Here is a 12,464-nt window from a genome sequence, read left to right on the forward strand (position 1 = left end):
TCAGAGGCGAGGACAGTCACCTGGGAGATACTATTCAAAAGTTTGGAGTGCTACCCTCTCTAGCAAATCAAAAGATTTTTTTTTCCGTACTATATATTAGAAATTCCCAAATTGTATATGCTCAAAAGAAATTTTAATAATTAACTAACTAATTAGTATTCAGAAGAAGATGGTCTTGTCTGTTTAAAATTCTTCTCTTGTCTGGATTGTTCTCAAGAAAATAGAAATGTATTTAAAATCTAATTTTCACTCTGCAAGTCTAACGTTTCTTCTACTGTGTGTATGCACACCCATTGGCAGAATACATACAGAATAAGCATTTTAGGGAATCAAAACCCCCTTTAAGGGACTTGAATCCCTTTTACATCGTGCCTCCAAATAAAACATAAACCTGCATAGATTACTGAGAACCTTGTAAATTTGAAATTTTGAAGCATTCATTTTAGCTGGTACTTGTTTTTTAGTATAGCTTTCAGATTTGTTAATTTCTTGTCTCAGTTATCTTCCTGCAATTAAAAGAACCCAGTCAAACCCAACCAAGGTCAACCCTAAAGGTGGCTCCATCAGCGTTCCCATTCTCATGTGTTCTTGTATTTTGTCTTAGAAGTTTTTTTGTTGTATTTTGTTCATATGTTCTATTTTGAAAGGATCCCTCAAAACACCTTAAAGATATCAGAGAATGCCTATGAGATGTGCTGGGCACCTGCCTATTCAGAACCCCTCTGAACCATCAGTTATGCCTAATTCACCTTAAAAAGACAGTACCCTGTCCTCTACCACTTCTCTTTTCTGAACTTTCTCTTTCATTCTGTGCTGTAGTGTGTCTTGACAAGGATTGTTGTGATGTGTAGGTGGGATAGGGCAATGTATCATACCCTAACACCGCTGGCATTTGAGGATTATCTGATCCATCAGAGGATGCTTGGAGTGTGTGTTGAAAGAATGAAGTGGATCTGCACACTCAGACTCTCCCTCTGCTGTTGTGAGCTGGTTGCTTGGCTACCATCAGAAAGAGACCATGACAGGGGGATGAATGTAAAACACACTATCTTTTTATACATATACACCGACACAGAAAAACTGTGGAAAAGAGACACCATTTGTCAGTACGATACAGGTAACAGCAATGTTCAGTGTCAGCATTCCGGGGCTCAAATGTTGTTGGATCTATGCTATATCACCAGTGGGTGGCAAGTTTTTATTACCTTATATAAGGTAAACACTTACTTTACTACTGCTGTTTACAAAACAGCAAAAAGGAAAATACATTCCCTTTAAGGTTAAATTCATATTTCCAAGTTTCCAAACCATCAGGAGACTCTCCAGAACAGACAAATATTGTTTTAATAGTGTTTAATTGGAAAGAATTAAAGAAAAAAATAATCGCCTCATAGAATATGTTGTACATTGAAACTTCAGCTTTATTTACTAAGCATCTATTTGTTGATTAAAAAATAATAATATGACATTAAGACAAAAATATGAGTATATAGAATATGTGTATTATATGTTAAACAATGTCTTCTGGTCCACAGTAACCAAAAGAATATAAGACACTTACAGTGCAACAAATCAAACACAATAAACAAATCTATACTGCACTTCATCTTACAGGACCTGTATCGCCCACTCTCTTCGGATGATATGGATTCAGTAGGAGACTCAGTGTAAAAGAGAAAATGGAACAATGTTTATGGTTTGTGATTTGATGAAGGTTTAACATTTTTAAAGAAAATAGCTGCTAATTTACAGTAATAGTGAAACGCACAAAAGAGTTTTGCATATTTAATATTAACAACACGGGGCCAAATTAATTCCAGTCTGTGGGGGTATTTTTGGCTTTACCACTGCATTTTAATGCAAGAATTCGTAATGAATGAGCCATTGAATATGTCCGTCAAATCCAGAACAGCATTGTGCATACTTTAAGGAAGAAGGAATATAACGCACAAATCCATAGTGGGCACAGTTATGAATAGGGCTATTTTTATCATCTAAGGTACTGATTATATGTTCTGTTTTTACCATAGGTATCTTTATTCATTTTGGTATGAACAGTTAATGAATACTTTGCTTTTACCAACGAATAGGTAAAATGCAGAAAAGAAAAAACCTGCCATATTAAACTGCTTGCACCACGCTGTCTGATCTCGACTCGCACATTTGGAACACTCTAAGTTTAGTCTTTTTATCTAAATGAAAAGAAAGTGAAGAAATCCTGTGTGGTAACAGGACAAAAGTAAATGCTTTCAAAGCAGCATTCAAATTCTTTTCACTGCCTTACCATCTGATAACTATAAACAGAAGGGTGTTCACAGGCAGTATGAATGTTTTACCTGGCAAGAGCTGTTAATGCTGATCATCCATGTGTTGCAAGTAAATATGGACAGATTTCTGATCGAGGAAGTATGGGGCCTTGATGGCTAGCAGTGTCATCTGACATACATATACACCTTCTGGAGAAATACATTTTGCCTGAGAAACTAGTGATTATTTTCCCTTATGTTAAAAATGGGAACATGATTTTGTATTTGCTATAATAAGACATTTTATACATTTTAAAATGAAAGCCTATAGAAATGGTGGTATTATAAATCATCTTCCTATTGACCTAATTCCTGTGCTTTCACAATTTCTAGAGGTGGTCATTTTGTACAGCATGAATATGCAAAACTCCTTTAGTGTTAAAGTAGGTCGTGCATTATAACCAGTTGCTTAACAAATACCTACTAATTTTTATTTGTTTTCTGCTGCTTTATTGTGAGAATCTTAGTCTGCTTAATTTATGTAATAGCAATATTTTTCATTGTATGTTATATTTAAGCCCACAGTGTAGTGATCATACGTGTTTGCAGTCTTATACCTTTCCTTTCATTTTCTCAAATACTAATGATTTAAGAATTAGAAATCAGTGTAATTCTGATTCTCAACAAAAATCTATAGAGATTATATTTTTGAGCTACTTAGTGATGATTTAATATATTTTGAAATCAGGAAAATTTACTTAATTGCAGAAAATGCTTAGCTGCCACATGCCAACTTTTAAATGTAGTGAAATAATTCCTTTACACTGATTTAATAAAATAAAATAATAAAATTCAGTGGATGGAAAATATTGGCATGTGATGTTATGGCTTCACTGTATCAATACGATTTTATTTGTGGAGGATATTTGCAAACAGGAGTAAAAGGGCAGCAGAATACAAAACTTACCTTCTCTGTTTTCAACACTTGGTTCCAGTATCACCTGAAGAGAAAGTCATTGATCTGGCAGGTTTGTTGGAGCAGTTAGGTCATTCCTTTTTGAAATGCATGTTTTGTCATTCCTGCTTCAGATTTCAACCTAAAACTGTTCCCAACCATGAGAACAGTGCGTCCCCTGCCCCATACCCTAATCCTAAGGTTGTTCTGAACTTGAAAAAGTTCATAGCTGTGAAGTTACTTGCATTTTCAGCTGTTGCGAGGCTATGTCTTTATAAAATGTTTTATTGATCCCAAGAAATGCATATTATGTAAAGGTGCATTGGGATCAGTTTCCAAAACTTCAGGCAATTCCAACAGATTGAATGAAATACGTACTGATGGTTTGAAAATCACTTTTTCCTGCAAAGAAAATAAATTCCAGGAATTTTATTTTTCCTCCCATTTCCCATATAGGCTACTGCTGCTTAAGGCAGTTTATTAAGAATGTTTGTTCTGCACAGGGAGCACAGATTGCCAGCAAACCTGAATCCCATGGCCTTGCTTAGCTGTGGAAAATAAAAATGGACCTTATACCAGTAATTGTTATCATAGCGAGTTCTCCATCAAGACTGTTTTAAAAAAGAATATGCTAGTCCATAACATTTAATCATTTCAACATATGACTTATATTAAGGGGCTATTCAGGGGCAATACGTATCATTAATATTTCATTTAAGGAATGAAAGTCCCTTGGAGATTGAAAAGGTACACTGTTTATAGACTTTGAGATCCTTTTTGTGTGGAATGTAATTCCCATTATACATGAGCAGAAATGAAATGTTTCTTTTGAGCAAGACCAGAAGGTTTCACTTTATGGGTGAAACTGAAATTGTGTTCCTTGATGCTGTAGTTCTGCTTGCAACAGCACAGGTTTTAGTTTGTCCTTAGATTTCATCAACTGCATTGAATAACAGAATAGCTTAAGCAACTTTATAGTGTTTGAACCTCTGATAGTTCTCTATGCTGCATTATTTGTGCCTACTCTAAGGTGATTATGATGTAGCTAAAGAGTCTTGTATAGATTGTGAATGCTTTGCTTCTCTTTGAGCTTTATGAATATTTGTGATTATTTCTCTAATGCTTTCTGCAACTTTCTGTTTTGTTTTTTAAAAATCTCTTTTTTTATGCAACGAACAGTTCACGTGTGAAGCACAGAATGTGTGTGTTTATATTTACATACACACATAGATTAATGGCTTTGAAATCCATGTGCAGTTATGTCACATTCGTGGCTTTAAACAAATAAGTGGGGAAAATGTTGCTAATGGGAGGACGCTTATCTAGTGGGATTCACTACAGCTCTGTTAAAGTCAGTGGAGCTGCACCAACCAGTACCTGCTGAGCAGCTCCCTTGAAGAAGCCTGTACAATTTTAAAAGACCACATCTATAGACAAGGGCTAAATTCAAACTGAGCAAAGTTAGTGGCAAAACCGCCGTTGACTCCGAGGTAGGAAGGATAGGACCTTATGCACAAATACATACACACAGACAAAACATTAATCCTAAATTTGAAATGGTATTATTTTGACATGTTCAGTCTTATCCTCCTCTTGAACCACAGTGTTCTGCAGTATATTAAGTCATGCAATATTAGAATTTCTTTTGTTAAAATCAGAAAAAATCTTTAATATTCATTATGCAATGTGAAAATTGCTTTCCAGTTTGTAAAATAATTCAGCAACAACACATTATATTTAGTTATTTTTCTATTCAAACCATTATCGCAGGGCATATTTGGCTGAAAGATGAAAATTCTGGGGCATTAATATTGTGGCTATAAATGTATATTATAAGAAAGTATATATGGTATTCAACAGCCTTGAAGAACAACTGGGGTGAGATTGTGTGGCATAACAATTGAGATAAATAATAGTGTTTTCTTTTGCAGTTTCATAATCCAGACTGCAGTGTGAACTTTATATAGTGCAGCATGGTACAAAAATGTCTGCACTCTGAATGTTAAAATGAATTAACAATAATATAGAAAAGAACCTCTGATCAACCCAAGTTTACTGTTTTGTCAAAAATAGCAGAGAAATGAACAGACAAAAAAATCTTCATGGTGCTAAATTACCTCATTACTTGATGAATAATTAGATTAATGTTGTCTGTGCTTTTTGTTGTATCCAGATAATAGAGTGCAACAGAGTACAAGATTGTTCTTTATTTAATCTTCACTTTCAGTTTTATCTGTTAGTGACAGGATGAGAGCTTGTAACTATGAGAGATGAAAAATATCGTTATGTAACACAGCCAGCAGTAGCCTCACATACAGAGCAAAGCAGGCAAGTGGTTATCACACTCTTTGGAAATGGGTGTGCTATACCCAGGAAACCCCTCTGTTCAGAAAGCAGGGGTTGCTGAGCAGAGCAGGGGCTATTCTGAGCTGTGTTTGCTGTCTTAACGCGATTCCTCTGGCTCAGTTTGCTTCTTTTCACCTGGCACCTGATCTCAGACAGGCTGAGCGCCCTAACTCCCTGCAGAAGGCAATGGGTATGTAGATATATGTGTTGTGTACACGCACGTTAGCAAAGAGTGGAAAACACACGCAGTGCACACATACGTATTCATATGCATTTTAGTGTCTGTATTTGCCCATGTTCATTATATTTGAATTTGCTTAAATTAACCCTCAGCAGTGAAGTATGAAAAATGCTGTACTGTATTCAGTGTGTATTTGTTGTCTGATGTTATATGGGGTAATTAGGTTGTAGTTTGCCCTGCAATACAGTGTTTTGGAATTTGGACTCTAGTGAAAGAGGAGCTAACAATGTTTGTGCTAAGGTCTCTTCATTTTCTTAGTTGCACTATAATATTGTAAATATTGGCACATTTACAACATAAGTTTAAGATTTTACAAAGTTATGCATACAATTATTTTTTTTAATGAAAAGTGCTTGGATATTTGCTTTTAAAAATGTACCATTTTTGTATTAATGTGATGCAGGAAACCAAAAAGAAAGCTGTTGATTTATCAACAAAAAAATGTAAAACTTACAAAAATAAATGCCGATGAATGTTTTATTTCTTATAATCAGCTGAAGAAAATCACCTTCATTTTTGTGCCATTGTTTCATCATACTGTATTGTACTTGTGTTTCATATTTGACCATGTCATCCTGATTGCAATTTGTTGTTTCACTAGATTTAACATTACTGTAGATTATTGTAAGTGATGTAATAAATATATTTAAAAAATGCACACTGTTCAGTGAGTTTATTTTGGAACCAGATTAATGGGCTTTAAAAAAATACTTGCAAATACTGGTATTACTTTTTTGAATTTGGATCAGCATTGTCCATCTAACCTTAGAATAAGCATATGGGATTCATGCATCATATTCCTATAAACAGTAGATGTATTCAATGTCTTTTTTAATAATAAACTCTGGTCTCTAGTATATAGATACAAAAAATCCTTCAAGAAAGAATTTGGTTTCTAGTGGGTCTTTTTGAGACGGTAAATATACCTGCTTTGAATTGCTTATGGGTAAGTTTGTGTGCACATGAGGGGGTAGATTTGAAGTGTGAAGTGGGGAATTAGTAGACTATCCAAAGCAAGGTACCAGATCCCCACTGACAGCTCAGCTACAGCAGCACTCCCCTTCAGAAAAGTATTAGGAAAATATGCTTGTGAAAAGCTAATACTACTGAAACATAGCAGCAGTGTTTTAAAATAAGTACCTCATTTTCTTGATATATTTTCCCACTCTTTAAAAATAGCCTAGTTTTATATATCCATAGCCTAGTTTTATTTCTTGTTTGACAGGGGCAGGGGAAGAGAGATGTTACAATTTCTGACATGTCATCTGCCTGCTTAATGCTTCAGCTGATGTTCAGACACTCTCCTGGAGGGATCTCTGGCCTTATAAAAGTTCTAGTTTTGAAATCCTCTGGTAGTAAATAGTTCTGCCTAAAAAAGGTGTACAGATGTAGCAAGGAAACAGTACTAGAGAAATGAGGAAGACTAGAAACAAAATAATTGAGGTTTCTGTCTCTACCAAGAAAGAGATAATACCAGGAGGGCTTTTAAGATATAACTCAAATAGATTAAAAGTGGCAATTGTGCTGTGCCCTTAATTAGGTGGAAGAAATAAGAGCCTCTTTCGATGGCCTTTCAATATGTATTCTGTAGCTGACTGGAAAATTTTACCTCCAGATAACTTCAGAAGAGGTAAAAGGAAACCTTCACATTGCATCACTGCACATGTAACTTTTAATGTTAACCACAGTGAGGATACAGTAATAACTTCCAATACCATGAATCTGATACTCCCCCCTGTTTTTTTTTATTTAAATATCATTAATCTTTTCTGAAGGATGCCAAAGGCTGAGTGAACCTACACTCTGAATTATGGCTCAGCTTTGGAAGCAACTTTAGGAGCTAGTGAAGGTTATATTTAAGTTTACTGTTAAATACCGTGTAGGAAACTATGTTGGTCTTTCAGAATTTTCTTGTTACACAAATCACATGAGTGTATAAGCTTCCAATACTGAAACTCAGTAAGGGAATCTTAATAAAATGAAATGCTTCAGTTTGCAAACTTAACTCCAGTCTGTCAGCTCTATTTCCTTGCAAACTCTCCCATTTGTCCCTCTGTTCCTCAAAGAAGAAAACCAACACAAGACCCTGAACAACATACACCAGATAATTGCTTGTGTCATTTGAACTTATCTCTTCTCCAAGCTGTGTAAATCCTGAATTGCAGAAATGAACAAAAAAAAAAAAAAAAATCACTTCCCTATGTAGACCCTCTCTCAGAACTGGGCAGGATGTAGAATTGTGGATAAGTAGCAGGTTTACATATATTATTTTGTTGTTCCTTTCCAGATTAAATAGTTTATAAATAAATTTGGATCCGATGTGCCAGTTTAGTGCAGTGTACAAATTTGAAAAGAAAACAATTGCATCATTTTTCTTTCCGTACACTAAACTTCATTGGTTTCCATTCTTTCAGCATGAAGATTGTGGATTGGCTGTTTCTCCATAAAGTAATTTTTTGCCAGTTCTGTACTGTTTACATGAAAGTTTTTTTCCCCTGTCTCAGCTGGCTGGGCAAAAAAATGTAAGGTTAAACAAAAGAAAATGGAAAACATTTTCACTGGGTATAATTGGGAGTGGGAATTTCAGTGTAACCCTTTGCTTCTCTCTGAATAATAAAAAAACCAGTTTATCTTCTTTAAAGTTGCATCAAAATGCATTATTTTATTGTTTTAAATCAACTGTCTTCTACTTTTGTTCTCTGGTGATGTACCATTTTGCTGTTTATTGATTGACAGTTTTCTTGCTTAACGCTGTTACAAGAATTTTTTGATCCCTTCAAAGTCCTTCAAAGCTAATACTTGCACTGGACTTTGGTCTTTATTTTGCCATTAGCCGTGATCATCTTTAATCAAAAGAACTGACTGTGTCAGAAATTCATGACAGCTACCTTGCAAAGGCTTTTTATAACCAGACTGAACAGTAGTATGGGCTCTAAAAGAGGCGAGCACGGTTGCTTAACTGCTTGGTTTTGGTTTTAGTGCGATTTTTTCTTGCTGAGTTGAAGTTAATCTTACACATATTACTGACATACACATCTTTTTGTATTTTTTTTTTTAATTCTGTAGAATTCTTTGGAATAGGGACAATCTTAGGTGGTGTAATTTGAAGACATTAATAATTTCCTTATCCTGTTTCCTGAATTTAGACTTTGTTTATGATTTTAATCCTCAGTTCATTAAGCCCATTTCTAAAAGAGCAAACTCTGCATGAGATCCAAACTTAGCTTTACACCTGTGTGCTTTTCTGTTACTCATATTTCATCCAGATGCTTCCTTCACATTAGAAAAATACAAAGGAATCTATTGTTGAGAGACTTTGTAGGCTCCATATGCACTAATAAAGGTTTTGAGAGGTTTAGAAAATAGAATGCAGTGTTTGAGAATCAGGAATCTGATTTGCATTAACAAACTTTCTAGTCATACTTATTTAAGTCTCTTTCCATAACGGCTGACACTAGTAGTCCACAAGAATAATTCCTGCTATTTAGTTGGAGTGGGATTTTAAGATTAATTTAGGACAAAGGTGAGTATTTGGAGAGAGAAAATACAGTAGTTTTTATTTTACTACCTTTTTTTTCATGGATTTAGCACAATTTCCACTGAGTTACAATCTATTTACCAAACAGTTGCTAAATAAATCTCCCAGTGAGACATGGATGAAACTCTATAGCACTAATGTCTCGATTCACATCAATGAGACGTGTGGTGTGCTGACCATCTGTTATATAAACCTGAATAGGATCTGAAATCCTTACACCAAAGACCTGATTTTTTTATGCCATCGCTTTTATGAAGGTGTGCCATAAAAATGGCCATGTGCTGGCAACCTGTGCAACTGGACCCTTTTAAATCTGTGTAAAAGCGATGACATTCCAAGCATCTCAGCATCTCTTAAAATTAAAACAGCTAATTGCATTAAAGTCTGTGTGTTGAAGAGATTGTGCTCTTGCTTAGGGTTTGTTTTTCCCCCCTCCCCATCTGCAAGATCCCTAATGGGGTCCACATCTGTGAGAGCAACAGCGCGCACGACAGATTGCCTCGCGATTGGCAAGCCAACTGGAAGGAACACTGAGACTCACAAGGATTGCTGGACCCGGAGGGCTTTCAGCTTGTGAGAACAACGAGCTAATTAAAGTTTAAATAAATGGAATGCCCTTCTAGCTGAAGTAAAGATAAATAAATAAATGCTTGCATGTTGTTCCAGAGGACTGAATAAAGACAGAAATATTTGTGGTGTGTTTATCTAGTAACGTCTCTTAAATTGTGAAAGAGGGGCTGCCAGCAGACTTGGTGAATGTATGTCCAGTTCCTGATTTCTTTTTAGTCTGTTGTTTTAATAGCAGAGGTTCAACAAAGGTAATAAAAAGTATGGTTTTATATATTTTTCACTTACTATTTAAAGTTTAAAAAATCTTGGTGAGTATTTTTAACATGTCTTCTTAGCTGCTGCTTCCTTGTCACTGGCAAGTTCTGCCTCTGCTCCCATACCAGTGCTTCACAGGCAGATGACACTAAAGGAGCAGTATGCTTTTTTTGCAGACCAGTGATATGGTATATGCTACTGATATGTTGCTTCAGTTCTTCTTCAGTTAACTAATAGCATCTTAGCCTTCACATCCTTATATGGGTCAGTAAGAAAAGAAATAGGGCCACTTAAACATCGATATGAGATCAATTTTTTTTTTAATTTCCTTTCAGTTTTTTACAGGCCACTTTTTTCAGTTTGTTAGATGAAACCTAGGTAAAATACATATTTGAGGGGTTATGCCTAAAACATATTTAGGATTAAATTTAATTTCAGTCATGTGCAGACCATCAAGATTATTTGTATTTAAATTGAAGCCCTTGCTAAAGCGCTTTGTTAAAATGGGCCCTTGAAGGTGTCTGTTTTTGGAAGGACTGAGCAGTTTCTGTTCTCAGCTAAACCTTGTTTTAAGGTCCTTGAAAAATTAGGTCCTCAAATAGAAATTTGAGTCTCTGTAAGCATACATTCTGAAAAGATGGGGCCACCAAGTTAGGTCTCGATTTTCCCATCTCCCATACTCACAGATGAAAGCAAAGGGTGCAAAACTCTGTAAAGAGTCTATCAGGCTGCTAAAGAAAGCTGCAGTGATGTGCAGTTAGTGTCTTTGACCTAACATATACTGAGAAGTGCAATCTCACTATTTAAAATGCAAAAAATTTAAAAAGTAGCTGTTTAGTAATCTTTTGAAAATCTAGTACTAATCCTTTTGTGTTTATACCCCTTAAATGTTGTAGTGATTAATTCCTGATTGTAGAAGTAATAAATATTAAACATAATTAAATGGTAATTCCTTGAAGAAAATACTGTGGAGTGATAAAATAAGTATGAAATTGGATGCCTGGTCTAGGAAAACAAACAAACACAGTCGAATGAGTAGAGAAAACATATTTTTCTGCTTATTTTACAAGCAGGACTGTAAAGGAAACAATTCTCCCATTACATGTGAATAAAAATAGTGTTTCAGAGTGACTTCTCCAGACATGAGAACTCCTAGCATTTTTCCATTACCTTCATCCACATCTGCTCATTTGTTCAAAAATGAACCAGAGGTAAGTTTTTACTGAGGCGTCCTGCAAAGTTTAGCACAGGAATAGCACATACAGAAACACATCCTAACCATTAAACAAGGGCAGGAATATCTTAGCAAACTGCATAAAATCAGTCAGTGCTCACTTCTGTTGTCAAGAGGCAGTCCAAAAACTGATTAAGGCATTTTTCAATTCTGGTCAAAGCTCAGAAGAAATGTTTGACTGGATGAAAATAGTGAGTTGACGTTGATTAAAAGGAAAAAAGGGCAAAGAATCTCTTGGTAGATGGGATATGCAAGCTCTCAGGATTATTTAGTGAAAAATAGGCCAAATTCAGGCTTCATCTGATTATCTGAGCTTAATCTAATATGGGAGAAATGAGAAGTTATTCTGTTTAAATGAACTCATCATACTGGCCAGCTTTTAAGTCTACTGACTGTCCTCTCCCTGGCTCCGTACTCGGCAAAGATCCCAGCTGCTGCATCTTTGGTTGCTCTTGCTCCAGCCGTCTGCTGTGTTCTGCAGTGGCAAACGAGAAAAAACATTCCAAAGTAGCTGTATTTAATTTGCAAAAGTGGATTGGCACTCTGATTATGGGCATCTAAAAACCTTGCACTCTGATTATGGGCATCTAAAAACCTTGCAAACACTGATAAGGAAGTGATAGTGTTAGTTACATGCAGTACAGCCTGCAATTTATGTAATATATAGATTGAAGGAAATAATGAAATACTGCAGCACTTTGTAACCTTTCAGCATGTGAATTATGTAAACTCAAGAACATTTTAGTTTTGAAGATCCTGTGAATATTTTTACCTTATGTTGCAACACAAGGACCTGAGGAAACGCTTGGTTTGGCTGTAAGTTTGAAGAGCCATTGTTACATTTGTAGTTGCTTCTGATTTCTTCTGAAGATGGAAGAATCCTGAAGGTGTGTTAGTATAATTCTTATGCACCACAGAATAAAAGTTCTGGGTGAAATCCAGTCCATCCCATATGTCTGTGTAGTATCCATCTAGATGCATTGTAAAACAGTTTTCCTAAAGTACATGCTTAGAGTCTGTAGTTAACTGATAGACATTGATAGGTGTTTTGGAAAGTTTCCCTGGTGAGATTCTGCCTC

General features: G+C 35.5%; 1 protein-coding gene across 6 annotated transcripts in view; it reads left to right on the forward strand.

The window, feature by feature from the left end:
- Positions 1–12,464, forward strand: part of DCLK1 (doublecortin like kinase 1) — a 246,895-nt gene that overhangs the window by 181,935 nt on the left and 52,496 nt on the right. The window contains exon 7 of one of the 6 annotated variants that reach the window (XM_032678139.1): positions 1,615–6,446. The exons of the other annotated variants lie outside the window; for them this stretch is intronic. Coding sequence (XP_032534030.1) covers positions 1,615–1,671 — 57 coding nt within the window. The 3' untranslated portion in view covers positions 1,672–6,446. Of the gene's footprint in view, positions 1–1,614; positions 6,447–12,464 lie in introns of those variants that run through there. 6 annotated transcript variants of the gene reach the window in all.

The sequence above is a fragment of the Chiroxiphia lanceolata genome, chromosome 2 (assembly GCF_009829145.1).
Source record: "Chiroxiphia lanceolata isolate bChiLan1 chromosome 2, bChiLan1.pri, whole genome shotgun sequence".
In the NCBI taxonomy this organism is placed as follows: domain Eukaryota; kingdom Metazoa; phylum Chordata; class Aves; order Passeriformes; family Pipridae; genus Chiroxiphia; species Chiroxiphia lanceolata.